Here is an 18,504-nt window from a genome sequence, read left to right on the forward strand (position 1 = left end):
ACCGCACCAGGATTCACAAAAAATGAGTTCTAGTCCCACCTCTGCCACTAAGGTGCTGTGAGACCCTGGGAAAGTCATTTCCCTGCTTGGTTCCTCAGTTTTCCCTTGTGTTGAATGGGAATAATGCTACTTCGCTACCTCCTAAAGGGAGGTTATGAGGCTACAGTCATGCATGTGTAAAGTGCATTGAGATCCTCAGATGGGAGGTACTGGAGTCAGGCAGAGTACAGTATTATATACTGGGGCTTTATCTTCCTAGGCTCCTAGCTGAACCTTTTATGTCCCTCTTTCTGCCCTTCCCACTGTCCCCATGCGCCCATAGCCAGTTAATGACTTTCCTTCTTTGTACACAAGCTGCAGAAATATCACTTGCTGCTGCCTGAAGCCTATCAACGTACAGGGGCGCACACAGCTGGCCACCACTGCATGCAAACCAGCTGCAGCTACACGTATGCTGCACGCCAGTACAGACATTCACACATCCGGCATAAAGCTACCACAGTGAGCTAGAGCTGCGCTCACACAGGCACCGCCATGCACCAGCAGTGCTCCCGGCTGCAGCTGTGACTGTCTCTCTCTGCCAAAGCAGAAGCTAGATTGATTTTAAAAAGGGGGCGGGGGGGGCCTCTTTTTCTTGTTGTTCTGGATGCAATCCTAAAGTGCTTAGCTCTTTATTCCGAATTAGTCACTAACTGCTAATCTCAGCCACGCTGCTGTAAACACTGGGCTTTGAAATCAAGGAACCTGGCACCCCTTACAATGTTTATTCGGTGCCCGCTCCCCACCCACCTACCTACTGAAACAGCCATGCTATTGTCAAGTGCTCTGCTACCCTCTGCTGTTCATTGCAGGGAAACATGCAGTCCTGGGAAGATTTCTTCTCTGCCCAGCACCTTACAGCAGCCTGTCTGTTTTCCTTGCCCCTGTGGTTTGTGCTGGCACCTTCCCTCCATTAAATGCTTCTAGAAATGGTGCTTCCTACATGGCAGATTCATTTCAGATCCCAGGAGAGGCTATTCTATGAAAAGCCTGGGGCTTTAGAAAAGAGCCTGCTAAATATTCATTTGCACACACAGAGCCCTGACTGGCTGGGCCATTCCTCCAGCAGCAATCAGCAGTGCAAAAGCCATGGTAGATGTATACTATGGCGGAGACCGCATGCAGCTCTGGGCACCTCAACAGGAACACACCAAAGGGAATTCAGAGGAGAACTGAGATGACTGAAGGGGCTGATTCACGATAAAGATTAGAAGAAGTGAACCCAGAGAGCCTGGTTCAATAGTGCCCCAGCTGGGGATGCAAAGCTGTCTACAAGCTGAGGCGGGCGGAAGTGTTTAGGGGATCCCAGGTGTTATTACTAAGAACGATGGGACAAAACGGAGTGAAGGAAGACTGAGGCTCAAATACCGTGGAAAAAAACAAACCTTACTGGCCACATCTACTAGGCTGTGGAAGTCTCCCACAGGAGATAAATGGACATTAACTGAGTCCATTTAAAAGTGGATGAGACCAGGCCCCAAAGAACAAAGGCAGGGAACAATCTTACTTTGGCTGAGGGAGTGGGCTGAACTGACAGGTCTTTGCTCCCTCACTTCTAGATGCTTAGGGAAGTTAGTGCTTCTTGTGGCCTTCAGTTTGTGGCCAACCAAGGGGCAAGTCTGGCACAGCCATTAACTGGCTGGACAGAGGAGGAGGTGCATTGCTGCAGCTGTAACTCTACCTAGGACACTTGTGTTCTAGGAACAGGTGGGCTGCAGCAAGCTCTCTCTTCCACTGCCCCACCAGGAGCTGTTCTAAGCAATTTTTTCTGGAAGCTGCTCCTTGCACTTCCTGTCCTACCTGAGTACAAAAGCCTTTCTCTGGCGTAACATATTTTGTTTTCTGGTAGAAGCCGGCTGTATTAACATACTTAATTATATTAGGGGCTTGTGGATTATCTAATTATGAATGTGCCTAGTTTTGATTTTCTTGTAATTAATTTGTTTTGTTTACATGCAGCAACATCTGTCTGAGCTCCCTTGGACTCCATCAGAAATGAGATGGGCTGTCCCTAGGGAGGTGTTCTTCTGGCAGATGACGTTGTAATAAATGAATTGGGGTGTTGTGCGGGGGTTGGGTTTACATTTAAATGAGTATTTCAGGGGGTTGGGTGGCTCAAGGATAGAGACCTTTTCACTTCTGTGGGCTGGTTTGAAGGCAAAAGTGACAGAGCTGTTACCATGAGACAGCTGGGCACGAATTACATGAAGTGAACAGGCAGGTAATGGGCAACCTCCCTGTGGACACGTGTCCATGTCGGCAAGACCACCCCAAATTGCAGGAGTTGGCAGCATCTTCCGAAAGCCAGAGGGCTGAGTAGGATATGGAGTGAGAACTCTCTTTTCACCTCTGGAGATGGTCTTTCCAGCCAGGGATGAGGCCCTTTGGCAGGAGGCAGGGGGCTCAGAAGTGCCAGGGACAGAGGCCGTCAGTTCCTGGCTGGCTATCTTGCACTTCACACACAGATGCACAAGTAAACAGCCGGTCCCCTGTCTCTGGTGCCAGGCGCTGGAGATGCACTGCCTGTCAGTGCAGGTGGCGATAGTACAGTGAGTGCACACTGGGAAAGGGGCAGCTGCCTGTTTCACCAGCACTGAAATACTGTCCCCACCCTTCAGACCAGGGGGATAGAGACATCCCACCAGACTGTCAGGTCATGGGATGGGACCCAGACACACTACGGCAGTGCCCAGCATGGTTAGAACACAGCTCAGTCTTGCAGTCAAGGGGAACAAACTGCTCACTGAATTGCACCAGAACCCTGCGCAGTGCAAGGCATGGCTAGAACTCAGTTCAGCTCCAGCTGCACTGCAAAAGCGAATGGTGTTCCTGCTGCGGCCAGACTCTGCAATACCCTGGTTTTTTCGCCGTGTGGGACCCTGACAGCTAGGCTCTCTCTTTCCACGGGAGGGCAGCAAAGTGCTGCATTTTCAAAGGTTTGGCAACACCAAGGCAAAGCTGACCCCAGACATACCAGCGACCCATGCAGGGTGCCCTTTGTGATTGCCGCCATCCCCCCTCTTCCTTCTCCTTCACCCTTGGGCCTCGCTTGTGCCACAATGCCTCTCCTTTCAGCAGAGATGGGCTAGAGGTGGCTCTCGCCAGCAGCCACTGAAGCTGCTCTAGGCAGGGGATTAGATGAGGCTTAATAGCAGGCTGTTCCCCACCACTCCGGATCTCCGTAGGGCAGCCAAGACCCAGGTTTTTTTAACATTACACACACACAACTGCACTCCTCTTTTGCAAAGGCAATACTGCAATTGCATATGCATGCTGGACAACTCCCACCAAAGGGCCAGTTACATGCATGATTTGTGCGCACAAGTTTAAAAGCAGGCTCTTAGTCTGAAACATAACCAGAGGAACAGTTTGTGGGGTGGTCGTCAGAGCAGGGGTCTGGGGTTCAGGACTCCTGGGTTCTAATCCCTGCTCTGCCACAGACTTGTACTTTAGAACTGGCTCATAACACCACGACTCCTACTAAACTCGATGCTCCACAACTCTGAAAATAGGGCCCACGGTGGCTAAAAATGGGAAACCAAAGTGTGGCCCTTAAACTCCACACTTCCTCTCTCTGTAAATGAGCCTAGCAATCTCACCCACTCCATAAAATGCCTGGAGATTCTTGGGTGAAAGGCTCTATATAATAAACAGTGAGTGTTACTGTTCACAGAGTCTGATCTCTCTCCTGAGAGGCCCACTGGCTCAGCCACAGAGCGATTCCCACCCTGTCTCTGACAGCAAGCCTGAGAGTCAGACTGTTTTGCTGCTCTCCCGTAGCCTTTGCTCTAGCAAGTAGGAGGTGGAGCAGGCAGGAATTGACACCAGACATTTGGGCTGAGAAACACTTACTGCTTAATCGGCGCATTTCCTGGTATCAGCAGGGCAGCCTGCTTTGTTTACTATCTCATGACACAGAGCTCAGTGCCATCTGGATACTGTACAAGGAAGTGAGATAAGTTTGTATGCAGGGAGGAGAGCAGAATTTCTCTAACGCATTCTAAAGCAGTTGGGAGTTCTCAGCAAAGATACCACGTCCTTGCTGGCTCATTTCAAGTGAGAGTTCACTTTTAACATGTCTACACACCACCTCTTTATGTAAGCAAGGAGCCTCTGCATCTCTTCTGGGTACAGCCTGGTTCTAAACTCAGCAGCAAAATCCTTAAAGTCAATTACAGGAAACATCTTGTAAACAAAACCAAAGTCAACCTCTGCTGGAAAAAAAACATGGCTGATCAGTCCAGCTCTGCAAAGCTGCAAAATGAGAAAGGAAGAGCAGACTAATATTAGTGGGGGGCAGATGGGGTTTGAAGATCTGATGCAGAAAAAATAAAAACGTGACGACGAAACGGGTAAGAGTACCAATGCATAACACACAGACACGCTGTGTGTGCCTTCAGGTCTAAGCGTGCAGGAGCAAGGAGACCGTGCTTGTGTTGGAAGGGCAGTAAAATGCTGTGCATGTGTATGTCTAGACATGGGACAAGGTTTTATTGTGGCTCTGCGGCCCAGGCCCAGGTTGGGAGAGTCGTGTAGTGTCACACCAGCCAAGGGGGAGCTGGAAGTGACATTTGGAGAGTTTTGCCGTGGATTTCAATGGGACTAGAATCTGATTCCCAATCTAGGAGAGGGCTAAGTAACAGAGACGTAAGGCAAGAGAAGGTTCTTAAAAGCACAGGGTCAAATTCTCTTTTCAGTTACACCAGTAGGTGTGGGGTAACACCAGTGAAAACGATGGAATTACTTCAGATGTACACCGTTATTAAGGCAGAATTTGTCCCACTGGAGTTACACCTGGGATAAACCAGCGTAAGAGGCCAAATCCTCCATGGGCATAAGCTGTCGTATTCCACGGTTACGCCAATTTACACAACAGAGGCTCTGGCCCCACGAGTAAAACGCAATGAAAACTTGATTTAAAAGCCGTAACACACACCAGCTTCATTTTAAAGAGCAATTGTCTAACCCCGTTAAGTGGTATATTAGAGATGTCGTTCATTATCAAATGTATTAGACAACTGGGGATAGTTTGACTAGTTTTAATGACAGAAGTTAAAGGCACATGCTTCCGCATTTTGGGACTGAACCGACCTTGCCAGGTTAGAAATCATATGGTATACAGCTTGTGCCTCCCTCCCTCCCTCCCTTTGTAACTAATAGGGATTGGGAAAATGGAGGAGATTTAAAACAGGGGAATGTACTTCTCTGTGTCTCATTGAACTAGAAGAGTAAAAGCAACCAGAGCCGTTTCTTATCAATTTCTCATCCACTACCACCATGCACTTATGTTTTGGTTGCCAACACTGCAGGGAAAGGTGGGCTCCCGAAAGACCCTTCAATTCCATGCATGCTCCAGTGCTTCAGAGAACTGGGGGAGTGGGGGGGATGCACAGGGCCCAGGGTGGAAGAGGGCCTGATTCAAAGCCTACTTAAGTCAATGAGAGTCTTTCCATTAACCAAAAGGGGCTTTGGATCAGGCCCACATAACACAAGCGTGAATATGGGGCACTAATGCAACAGAAACAACAAAGCTAACCTGGACCCACTGCTGATTGTAGATGCTTATGCCATCCCACTGGAGCAATTACTAACAGCTGAATTCTCAGCTCAGGTCCAGCCTTCACAGCAGAGCCTTCCATTGGGACCTGTTGCCTGCAACTATCCCAAGAGCAGTTGTGATGTTCTGTTTACAGCTATTGCTTGTTCTTTTGGGGTTTTTTTTAATCTTAAGAGCCGACCTTGATGTCATGGGTGATGATTCAGAAGCAAACAGAGAGAGGGAGAAGCAGTGACAAAGGCCTGGAGACATTATCAGAGGGGTTTAGGAAAGACTAAAAAAAGAACTGAGTAGATTGGCTGCACAATGACTAAGAGGAGAGGTGATAACAGCCTACAAGTGTTTGAGAATCTGAACACCACAGGGCAAGAGGTTAGTTAATATGGAATGGAGGAGGATGATTGGGAAGAAAAAGGAGAATAAACTGAGGCTAAATATCAGGGGGAAAAATCCTCCAAGTCATGGATGGGGGTGAACCCTCCCTTCAGAGAGGCTAGTCCTGTCCCCCCAGACCATGGCCAGACCTCCAGCTGCCCTGTGGCTGGAGCCCCAGCCCAGCTTCCCTGAGCTGCCAGGCCCCAGCCACGTCGGCCATCCCAGCCCCTGGCTGCCAGCCCGACACCTGGGCCGCTGGTCAGCCTGAGCCCTAGGCCATCGGCTGGAGCTGAGCCCCTGCCGGCTTCGGGGGAAGGGGGAGTGAGGGTGGGGCCTCGAGGTAGAGCCACGCCCTGGATTAAGGGAGACTTAGCCTCCCCTGGCCTATGCCACCTGCCCATGCTCCAAGTCAAACAGTAAGTGTGTGTCAGGTACGGGAGAGACGAGGTGGGTGAGGTAATATCTTTTATTGGACCAACTTCTGCGGGCGAAAGTGACAAACTTTCACCCACTTTGTCTCTCTAATATACTGGGACCAATATGACTACAACCACGCTGCAAAAAACCAATGTCAGGCATGATGACAGCTGCAGGGTACTCAGGGCCGGCGCTATCATTTAGGCAGCCTAGGCAATCGCCTAGGACGCCAGGATTATTCGGGGAGTGGCATTTTGCCGGGGGGGGGGGGGGGCGGCAGGCGGCTCCAGTTGACCTGCCGCAGGCCTGCCTGCGGAGGGTCCGCTGGTCAGCGGCTTCGGTGGAGCTGCCGCAGTCATGCCTGCGGACAGTTGGCTGCTCGCGCAGCTCCGGTGGACCTCCCGCAGGCATGCCTGTGGCAGCTCCACCGGAGCCACGGACCAAAGGACCCTCCGCAGGCATGCCTGCGGCAGCTCCACCAGAGCCATGGACCAAAGGACCCTCCGCAGGAATGCCTGCGGCAGCTCCACCGGAGCCGCGGGATCAGCGCGGGGGGTGGCGAAATGGCCGTGCGCCTAGGGCGCGAGAAACCCTAGCGCCGGTCCTGAGGGTACTGCTTTCTGACCCTGGATTAGATACTAGCACCCCGCACTGAGATGCAAAGCTCTTTATTCTTCTGTCTAACCCTGGGCTTGATCTGTTTCTATTAGCACACTTGTCTAAACAAAAATCTTTGTCTATATGGGACAATAAAACCATGCTAAAACAATGCTATCTACAAACTGTGCTGGGAAACGGCCATCTGTCAGAAATCCATCCTGACAACTGTTTTCAAACCTAGCTGTAATCAGCTCTGCTCCAAATTTGCCCAGAATCTCTCAGTGACAGTGCTCTGCATCTCTTTTAAAACATAACTGCTAAAGAATCTTTATTTTTCTTACTCTGAACATTTTTAAACAGTACAGGTTCCATAACATCAAAATAAAACAATCGCGATTGCTACGATTCAGATTGCAAGTCACATGTGAATCCAGCCTATATTTGAACTCAAGTCTCCAGCGTTACTGTGCAGTAGTGGTTACTGGTCAAAGTAAAAATACAATATTTAAAAAACATCGGTCATGGTATAGTGTAAAAGAATAGTGCCTACATCGTAGGTGCCTCTAACAACCCGCACCCATCTTCTGGATTCTTACATCCTGCATCAACCTTTTTTAAAAAATACCATATTGTAAATAGACAAAACATTTTTTGCAATTGCTGGTGAAGGAAATGCCAGTAACACCTCAACAGCAGGTCCCTTTCTACCAGTGGGAGAAACTCCTTATGCTCGGTATAATTGTAAAACTGTTATCTAAAAACCTTTAGTACACAAAAAAGCCCCAACCACCACCAGGACTGGGTGGAATTAAAAATTTGAAAAAAAAAAACCACTTCTTTCAGTAGCACATTATTTCTCAGTAAGCCTCAGATCTGCCCCCTCACACACACGCTTTTCTTAGTGCACAATACTTCCCTGTCACTCCCCCTCCCCTCAAGTGCACAGGGAAATGGCCAAAAATTCCTTTTCAATGGCCACAGAAAGCAGAGTGACCAGAAAACACTTACATGGAGTAATCGTAACACTTGCCCTACTTCTTCCGTTCTGATCAATATCTGGCCACTGATGTATTTAGAGCGCTGCTCATTATTCCATCTGTTCCCACGGAAATAATTCTGTAAGCCTTCTTACCGTACGGGCATGTTTCAACCTATCCACAACTCTCAAAAGTTTGGGGGAGGCCCTTTTAAATTCCAGAGGTTGATGCTTTTAAGATGAGTTGCAAACTCTTTATGTATATGCTGCTTTCATGTCAGGAGTACACAATTGTAGAAATGATTCTCTGTGGAGCTCCCTAGAGGACATGGTGTAATTAACAACCAGAAGGGGGATATACTGGTCCACAAAAGGGAGGAAGGGTCAACTGAGACTGGGGATCCACACCACTTTCCTGCTGGACAGGTGGAGATGTGGATCCTCCAACAATCTGAGATTCCCCAGGTGTGATTGCCTGTAGGATTGCAGAAAGATCTAACGAAGGAAGTGGGAAAAGAGTCTGGTTCTGAATCTGTGAATTCAACTGCACCAGTGCCTCCAGATGCTGGATCAGAGACAACGCTTCCCCTACAGGAATGGTTGGATTGGAGTCTCCAGTTGCAGCATGATTTTGGAGGTCAGATGTAGCAAGAGGTTCATTGGAAACAAGATGGGGCACAGATGGCACCTGAGAAACTCCACCAGAAGATGCAACTCCAGGATACAACATGCTTGATAACTGCTGAATATCTAACATGTTGACATCGAGGGCAACATTGTCACCACATTCATGTGAGCATAAGGAGCATGAAGACAATGGTCCGTGATTCCAGTTCTGTGTCATGGCTGGCCCTGCATCAGCCTGAAACTCCGTATGTCCCCCAATCATATTCTGCTGCCTTCCCAATGATTCCTGAGCCGTGCTGTAGGACTGCCCTCCCATCCAGGAGAAGCTGCTAAGTGAATGGACAGCACAATCCTGCATGGATTGGTTTGTTTCCTCCTTTCTGTTTTGGCAGTGTGAAGATGCTGCATGGCATGTCCCTCCATTTATGACTTCACCCACTGCTGTATTGAGAGCGAACATATTATTACAGGGCTCCTGGCTGTGAAAAACCGCTGGAGGATACTCGTTCCTAGACAGCCAATTACCTGTGAATGCCCTGGAAGGTACCTGTTGAAATGGTTCAGCCAGTTTGGTGCTCCCAGAACTGTCCAGAGGAGGAGAAAAGCATTTGGTCACAAGGTTATTTTTAAAAGTCACTGTCTTTCTTTTTGTTTCCCTTAAGAGGCTGGGCCCCATGCTACTTGTAGAGGGGTCGCATGAGACTTTCTTTGGGAGAATCAGTCCCAGCAACAAGCAAGAGTGACTTGCATCAAGACCTATTAAAACAAACAAAAAAGATGGTGTTAAAGGAAGACTTTTCCACAATTTATGCTGGAATCTTCCTAACTTTGGGCCAAACCCTTAGGTACTGTCTCACTCTTTACTGAATACTTACTGAGGCAAAACTCTCACTTAGACAAATCCTAAATTTCTTCCTCCAATAGTCATTGGCCACTGTCAGAAGACAAGATACAGGGCTAGATGGACCATTGGTCTGATCCAGTATGGCCATTCTTATGTTCTTATGGAAGCTTTGCCTGAGTAAGTACGAAATAAAAAAATAAATAAGGATCATAGGTTTTCTTGTAATTTTTTTAACCTCATGCATATTTTCTGCATTACACTGAGATTTAATTTTTATTCTTCACCCACAGCTCAGCAATTACATTCAATGGCTAAAGCCAAATTTTAAAAGGGACGTTAACTTGGCCTCTGAAATTGAGCCTCCAATTATGGGCAGGCTTGTTTTTACACATACGTTTTTCACATCAAAATCTCAGGCCTGCAAAAGAGTGGACTTGTGCATGGGGTGCTTCAGTTACATGCGCAAACCAGATAGTTCACAATCTGCAGTTGTGGAATGCAAATCCAAGTTTTTGCATGCACACAATAACATGCATGTGCAAACACTGTTGTGCACAAAATTCCAGGCACAACTTTAGAGACCGCTGTAGAAAAATTTGCCTTTATTTTTTTGCCCATCTAGGTCAGAAGTAGAATTAAGAGTCTAAAATACATATTGCTTTCAAATTCTGTATTTCTTTCTCAAACGAAACACTTACACTAATCACATAAACTCACTTGAAATCAGTGGCTTCTGTTTGCAAATGTTAGTCCGACCACTCTGTGATGGGTGGCTGACCACAGCTAAACGCCAAGACAATTTTACTAAGGATGACCTGCAATTTCCAACCATTGTGGTTTGTAGCTGGGTATCTGATTCTCCTGCCTTGTGCGATGGCTGAAAAAAGTACAGCCCATTTCAAATGGTCCAGGAGACATTAGAGTCTCTTGGTCTTGTCCTATCTTGATGGCAGAGCTCTGGACTGTCCCAGATTAGGAACACCAAGGTAACACAATTTATAATTAAAACTATCTGCTTCTCCGTGATGACTGAGTTCCCACTTGTCTGAGAGGTGAGACAGATGCCAGGTCAATCACCGGTGGATTGTGCTGCACCTCAGAGGTGATTCTGCCAATGATTACTGGGAAATGTCATCAGTTTCCAGCCTGGGTTCAAGTGTGCACTGACTGATATGGAGATTACGTGCTGTTACATCATGTGATGGGAGGTAGGACAGGGATTAGCTGCAGCTCTGACAAATGGCATTTCACACGAGGAGTAGCTGTGTGGGAACACACTGTTATGTGACAAGGGGTTACATGAGTTTACATCCTGATGTGCTGCAGGCAAGCACCAGGCATTTCGTTAGCCATATGTGGCAGTTACCTCAGGTCATGTGACACAAAGCTGGGCAGGGAAACTAAATGTCATAGGAATTAGGACAATGTGGGATTACTGGGCTTGATTTGCCTTTCATTTACTCTCATTTTATATTGCTGTCAATCCATTTACCTCAACGGAGTTACTCCCGATTCTCCTCGTGCCAGTGTCAATCAGAGCCACTGGCTCTCTGTCGTTTCATATGCAACACAGGGCTATAGACGTCCATGCATCACAAGATGCAACTACTCATATTTTAAGTGCATTTTTCTATAGCAAAGGACATGCGAGTGCCCAACCCTACTTTTCAAATCTGCCTTTCACTGAGAAATAAATAGAGCCCCTGGCTTTCTGACACCCTGTAAAGCTGTGGATTATATTATACTGAATTATTTATAGCACTGGAACCTGTGATCCTCAGATTGAAGGCAGCAAGTTATTTCACTGAGCCTCTCTGCGGCACACACCAGAAAGGGAAGCCAGCTTGTTTCAAATCCATACCTGGGCCACCAAGTGGATGGAATTTGGCAGGTACTGGCTGGAAGGCTGCCAGCGGTACCATGAACATTTCCATCTGGTTGCTGTTCACAATGCCGTATCTCTGTTTGTTGTTCAAATACGAGTACAGCATGTTGTAAGTGTTGAAGTCTTTGGTCATGGCAGGGCAGAATCGTATCATGCTCATCTCCTAAACAAACACAAGGGGAAGGAGACTGCGTGGATTGCCTGAAAACACAGTGCGGCTAACATTGTTCATCTAGCAGTAAAGAAGTTCTAAAAAAAAGACTGAAAAACGCAAGGCATCTAGAAACTTGTTTGCATGTTGGAAGGGCTCAAGCTTAATCCCATTTGCGGGAGCGCTGCCGTTCTTCATGTGCTTCACTCACTGCATTTTGGTAAGGTGAAGAGTGATCACCTCACATACAACCTACAAACCACACTTTGGTGCACATAAACAATCTGGCAGACTCTACATTCTGTGTGGCGATGACAAGAGTATGAACAAATTCAGGGGAGCGAGAGAGACCAGCACAGACCGAGATCTTGCCTAAAATATGCTAAAGACAATTTTTACCTGCAGATGGGTACATCCCTGAACTGAGTCAGGTCAGTTCACCCCATTGGGCCTGATCCAAAGCTCAATGAAGACAGTGGAATGACTTCCAATCACTTCAGTGGACTTTGGAATAAACCTTTAGGAGTCTTCCATCCATGTCACATATTTATGCACAGCCACAATCCTTGAACCCAGTGGTTGTTGGCAGTCTACTGAACCTCTCAGGACTAGGGCCTAAATTCTATTAACTTTTACTTGCTACTTAAAAGGACAGAATGTCTTTTGTTTCAGTTGATCCAAAATATCATTCTATGCAATCATTAAAATTGTCCCTGCTGGTATCGTAACTATGTGGGAAAGTGCAATCCTCTGCAGGCATGCTTTCAAACATGTAAAGGTGACAGCTATTTTCGCTGCATGAATGCAGGCTGCTTCTGGTGTCCAGCAGCTAAGTTCTCCTGTGATGAAATATTTAAAGGTTATTATTATATAACTCAGTTCGTCTGACATCTTAGACCACAGGCTGAAGGAACCAGGATATGCTTAAAAGTCATCTTAGTACATGACAAATCATCCTCAGCGCTTGAAAACAAGAGCCTTTCGAAAGGATACCTTGGCTTCAGCTGGCCATATGCTCTCTAAATAATCCCAGACGTCCTCCGGGAGAATACAGCCCCTTGACTGAATCAGCTCCGGTAACGCCTGTACAAACCAGGACAAAAATATAGGTTAACCACCTTTTCATAACTGTTGTTCTTTAAGATGTGTTGTTCATGTCCACTCCATTCTAGGTGTGTGCACGCCCACGTGCAGGCATCAGAGACTTTTGCCTTAGTGGTACCCATAGGGTCGGCTGTGGCGCCGTCTGAGTGCCATGCTCATGCGTCGGTATATCAGGCGCCACCAGCCCTGCGCCCTCTCAGTTCCTTCTTGCCGGCAACTCTGACAGAGGGGTAGGAGGGCAGGTAATGGAATGGACATGAGCAACACATCTCGAAGAACAACCATTACGAATAAGGTGGGTAACCATTTTTTCTTCTTTGGGTGCTTGCTCATGCCAATTCCATTCTAGGTGACACACAAGCAGTATCCCTGAAGGTAGGCGAAAAGTTCACGGCTGTGCGGCTTGCAGTACTGCTCTGCCGAAGCCAGCATCATCTCGAGCTTGTTGGGTAAGCGCACAGTGAGACATGAACATGTGAATGGATGACCAGGTAGTGGTCCTGCAGATATCCTGAACTGGTTCGTGGCCAGGAAGGCCACTGACAAGGCTTACGCTCTAGTTAAGTGAGCAGTGACAATCGCTGGCACCTTCGCCTAGTCATAGCAGAAACGGATGCAAGATTTGATGCAAGACAAAATTCTCTGGGTGGACACCAGACGACCTTTCATCTCATCTGCCACCATGACAAACTACTGCGTCGACTTGTGAAATGGCTTGGTCCTCTCGATGTAGAAGGCTAGCGCTCTCCTGACATCCAGGGAGTGCAACCTATGTTCATCCTCGGACTTCTGAGGTTTTGGACAGAAGACTGCCAAGAAGATGTCCTGGCTCACGTGAAACTGGGAAACCACCTGGGGCAGGAAAGCCAGCTGTGGCCACAGCTGGACCTTGTCCTTGAAGAATGAGGTATATGGCAGTTCCAAGGTAAGCACCCTAATTTCAGAAACCCTCCATGCAGAAGTTATTGCCACCAGGAACGATACCTTCCAGGAGAGAAGAGAGGACGCAAGGGCTTGGAGGAAGCTTGCATGCGCCACGTGAGCACCAGGTTAAGGTCCCATGAAAGGACAGGATCCCAGGCTTGAGGGTAGAGTTGTTCCAGAACCTTCAGGAACTGGCCTGTCATGCCATGTGCGAAGACCGACCAGCCCTGGAACGGAGGGTGAAAGGCTGATACAGCGGCCAAGTGGACCTTAATAGATGAAAGGGACAGCCCCTGAAGTTTAAGATGCAAGAGGTAGTCCAGGATTAGCTGCAGCGAGGCCTGCACAGGCCTAACCTCTTGGGCTGAAGCCCTGCATGTAAAATGTTTCCATTTGGCCAGCTAGCTGGCCCTAGTGAAGGGCTTCCTGCTTCCCAGCAGGACCTGCTGGACTCGGGCCGAGGACTTCTGCTCCTCAGAACTCAGACATGGAGCAACCAAGCTGTCAGGTGACGCACTGCCAGGTTCAGGTGCAAGAGCCTGCTGTGATTCTGTGCCAGTGGGGCAGCGGCATCGGGGCCAACACATCCAGGAGCATGCTGAACCAGTGCTGGCAAGGCCAAGCCGGGACGATGAGTATGACCGTGGCCCTGTGCTGCCTGATCTTCTTGAGGACCCTGTAGACCAATGAGCACCAGCAGGAACGCGTACATCAGAGTCCAAAGGACAAAGGAAGCACAAAGGCGTCCAAGAGAGAGTCCCTGTCGAGCCCCCGGAACAAGTAGAACTCGTGGCACTTCCTGTTCTGGCGAGTTGCGAACAGGTCCACCTGGAGAGATCCCCACTTCTGGAAGATCATGTCCACCCCTTTGGGGTGGAGAGACCACTCACGGCGAGATGAGAAGGTTCTGCTGCTGACCACTTGCGAAGCAAGGGCGAGAGGCCCTCCAACTGACCACCACGGGCGGTAAGAAGGAATTGAGAGGGCACAGGAACCGCAGTGCCTGATATGCCGATGCATGGGCGCAGCACTCAGGGGGGCGCCACAGCCAACTTTACGGATACCGCTAAGGCAAAAGTCTCCTACGACTGTGCACGGGAGCGGCCACACACCTAGAATGGAATCGACAGGAGCAAGGACTCAAAGAAGAATTAGTACTTATTATTTGATATTCTGCAGACTTACTCAAGACCTACTCAAGCAATCCCCTACTGAGATCATTATTTGTTAGTAGTAATCTTTTTCACATTTATAAAGGCCACCACCCTAGTATCTGGGCACACTTTGCATGGTTTAGATCAGAAACAAATAACGGAAAGTGAACCCTTTTAACCCAAACTGTGCTTTCTGAGATTCCTTTTAATCTCAGAAAATATAAGGAACGGTCCTGCACTGGCGCCTTGAGCAATGGACTAGATGCTATAACTGGTCTTCTCCACTTTTAATTCCTATGATTCTGCCATTCTACAGCAGTTCCTGCTTGTACAAGTGAAAACTCAGTTCAAAGTCCATAGTCTCAAATCCATGGGAGTTCAACTGGAGTTGAGCATAAAAACCCTCAAATCACTGCAAATCCTCCAGGCACCTAGCTAATCCTATGACATCTCAGAGATGTTTCCCCTTTCCTATTGTCCCAACCACAGGCCAAATGCTGAGGTCCTTACTAATCAGTTCTTACTCAGACAAATTCCCTTTGGTTTCAGTGAGAGTTTTTATGAGGAACAAATGAGTAATAACTGCGTAAGGGCCACACGACTTTGGTCTATAGCAGAGGTTCTCAAACTGGGGGTTGGGACCCCTCAAGGGGTCGCGAGGTTATTACATGGGGAGGTCACGAGCTGTCAGCCTCCACCCCCAACACTGCTTCGACTCCAGCATTTATAATGGTGTTAAATATATTAAAAAGTGTTTTTAATTTATACTGGGGGTGTCTCACTCAGAAGCTTGCTATTTGAAAGGGTTCACCAGTACAAAAGTTTGAGAACCACTGGTCTATAGTGTGAAAACACGTGATACAACTTGATGTAAGAATCTGAGCTTTGATGCCTTGTCTGTGGAATGCTACAAGAAACGTGTGGTGTTTTATTAGATAAACAGTCTTGTTGACATAGACAATCCCTCCTGTTATGTATAAGAAAATAAGGGTCATACCTGAATGAGGCAAGTGCCGTAGCCTGAAACAGGATACGCTTTTGCGGCAAACTGTTTAATGCTGAACATCTGAATGAATCCTTCCCACAGCACAGTGTCTCTGACTTGCTTCTGTAGCCTTGGACTCTTCTTGAGGACATCAACTGAGGCAGGCCTAAAACAGAACAAGTTTGTGTGTATTATACAGTGGAGTCATTCCTGTAGGTCTGGATATTCCATATGCTTTTATTTCCTGAGTAACTTCACCTCTTTTCCTGCACATTTTGCCCTTTAAAGGAGGGGAAAGGAGACTGCCACCTGATCTGATTTGTTACCTCTGTTGTACCTTGTAACATGTAAGTTGGAGGTACAGAACATGCATCTCTCCTCCCTGTATAAGGGATTGACAATGGTTCCTGCTCCAGCCCATCTCCTTTTAGAAGGGGCCACAAATGAAAACCCAAAGGGCAGGACTTGGGGATATGAATTCCATTTTCCAGACCTCTTTCTCTCCCCTACCCCTTTCCATCACCACATGATGCAAAACGGTCACGTAGGGGTATAATATTTGCTGTACTAGATCAGACAACTGGTCCATCTAGTCCAACATCCTGCTTCTGGCACAGATCAATACCTGAGGCTTCAAAGTAAGATAAACCCCACCTGTAGTATGTTATATCTCTCTGGCACCTCCCTGGGGTGAGGTTGGGCACCAGTCTTGTCTCAGAGCTCCCTTCCTGGACTACAGTTTTGCTGTGGGTTTGTCCTGAGGTTTGGAGCACAGCTCCCCAGCTGTGCTGCTCAGGGCATCTGCTCCATTATTGGGGGCTTGTGAGGGTGATTTAAGGTAGTCCAAACAAAAAAGGCAGTAAACTTCCACAGCCCACAAGAGAGTCCAGGGCCTTCAGAAAGCAAAGGAGGAAAAGAGAGAAGAACCAGCCTGTCTCCCTTCTGACAGGGTATGAGCACCCAAGGCTCTCAAACAGTTTCCCCAGTGAGTAACCCTGGCTGAACTCTGAGTTCCAGCCCTATTCCTTCAAAATGAACTCCCACACTGAACTGGGATCCTCCCTTTTAAGAAACCATCCATCCACTGGCTTGACAAGTCGCCTAGTTGGGTCTGATTATGCCCAGAGGAGCTCCTTACCCTCTTCATGACTGAGGTGGGGATCTGTCCAGCAAATCACCCCACTCCTCTAATGCAACTCGACAGCTTATGCCAAGGAGCTTTGGTTTCGACCCCTCTTACATTGCAGAATTACAGAACTTCTCAGCCCTTTTTAAAATCAGTGTATGGACAGTGGAGAATATACAGGCCAGATGTTAAAACAAAACGCACAATAGTGAGATAAAATACATTCCCACAAAGACCTGTCTTTCTCCAAATGTTTTCTCTCTTTGTATGAATAGACACTGGTTGAATGTAATCTTCTGGAGCTGTCTTCTGCCTTCTTCTTTGAGGTTGGTTTGCTCTGCAGTGGGTTAAAACCGCTCTCACCATCAGGAGCCATCCTTTCTGTGAAGTCAGATAAAACAAAGATGTTTCTGTACGTTCTGATCACAAGAGAAAGAACAGTGCTCTATTGCAAGGTGGATTTCCATTTCAATGTGAATGTCTGAATTATAAACACAGAAATAATCTCGAAATTGACACTTTCTACTGTGTTATGGCCAAAGATAACATTTGCCCAGGACGTCAGCAAGTGTAAGGTCCTCACTATACTGCCCTGGTTGTTTACACACCATAAACTCATCCATGCTGCCTAGATCTGGCTTGAAAAGAGCTGGGACTAGCAGTGAGGAATAAAGCTCTTTCCTTGGCCTCCAGCCCAAGCATGAGTCCTGCTGAATTCTCTCAAGCTCTCCCCACTTTCTTTGCCTGTGTATATCAACATTTTTACAGTTCAATTTAGGGATCATGAGAGTGACAGATTAATAACACTAGCTTGAACCAGGCATCATCTGAGGCTGGTAACGTACAAACCACCGATACACCTCATTCCTCAACAAGAAACATCCCTTGCTAATTCGGTCCTGGGTCTCTTGAACAATTCTATCCAGTTGCGTGATGCATTTGTGACATGGAGAAAGGTTACGCAGGACAGAATTTGAATTCATATTTCTAATACTAACCAACCAAATCCCTTCTCCCAGCTTACTTACCTGTACAGATAAGGCAGTCTAGGTCCAGTAAGTGACTCCTGTGCTGTTCAGTGGTGTCTCTTTTGGACAACGCAGCGGGCTGGGAAATAGATTTCTTGTCCATACATAGTGCTGATCCCTAAACGGAACATACGACAGTCACTAGCATACACATGTTGACCTTCATTCACATGGAGCCAGCCTATGCTCCCCAAACAGCCTTACAGGAAGTGGTGGCTGAGTATCTATTCACACCCTCCTCATTCACCTGCTGGTGTCACTCAGGCTCTCTAGAAGAAAGACATGGGGGAGTTCCCAACTCTTCCCCATGGAAATGCTGTTTTCCAGATTCCCATCTTTCAAAGAGGCCTATGGCCATCAAACAGCAATCGGGGGTGGCGCCCCCTTCTGTTAGTAGCAAACTATCCGTTAACCATAACCGGAGACACAGTGTCAACACACAACATCCATCCCCTTTATAATAAATCAGAACAGCACAAGACACTTGTAAAAAAGAGCCTCTGATCTAATCTGGCTCACAAATCTATTGAAGCCCTCTAGAAAAGCCAAACTTTGGGATGAATCCTTACCCTTATACTTAATTCTTATGCTAATGAAGGACTGGTCTCAGGGATCCTCCTTTTTGTTCTCTGTTTGTACAGTGCCTAGCACAATGGAGTCCTGGTTCATGACTAGGGCTCCAAGGCACTACAATCATAATAATAATACTGGA

The 18,504-nt window shown here is 47.5% G+C and overlaps 1 protein-coding gene across 6 annotated transcripts in view; it reads right to left on the bottom strand.

The window, feature by feature from the left end:
* Window positions 1-7,299: 7,299 nt before the first annotated feature.
* The window catches only part of SPOCD1 (SPOC domain containing 1), a 33,638-nt gene continuing 22,433 nt past the window's right edge, over window positions 7,300-18,504 (bottom strand). For 4 of the 6 annotated variants that reach the window (XM_050932397.1, XM_050932394.1, XM_050932400.1 and 1 more), the window contains 6 exons: window positions 17,793-17,910; window positions 17,001-17,145; window positions 15,651-15,804; window positions 12,465-12,554; window positions 11,297-11,483; window positions 7,300-9,347 (listed from right to left, as the gene is read on the bottom strand). In XM_050932397.1, coding sequence (XP_050788354.1) covers window positions 8,302-9,347; window positions 11,297-11,483; window positions 12,465-12,554; window positions 15,651-15,804; window positions 17,001-17,145; window positions 17,793-17,910 — 1,740 coding nt within the window. In that variant the 3' untranslated portion in view covers window positions 7,300-8,301. The remainder of the gene's footprint in view (window positions 9,348-11,296; window positions 11,484-12,464; window positions 12,555-15,650; window positions 15,805-17,000; window positions 17,146-17,792; window positions 17,911-18,504) is intronic. The other 2 variants (XM_050932398.1, XM_050932399.1) reach the window with 2 other exon arrangements.

This window comes from Gopherus flavomarginatus, chromosome 22 (genome assembly GCF_025201925.1).
Source record: "Gopherus flavomarginatus isolate rGopFla2 chromosome 22, rGopFla2.mat.asm, whole genome shotgun sequence".
In the NCBI taxonomy this organism is placed as follows: domain Eukaryota; kingdom Metazoa; phylum Chordata; order Testudines; family Testudinidae; genus Gopherus; species Gopherus flavomarginatus.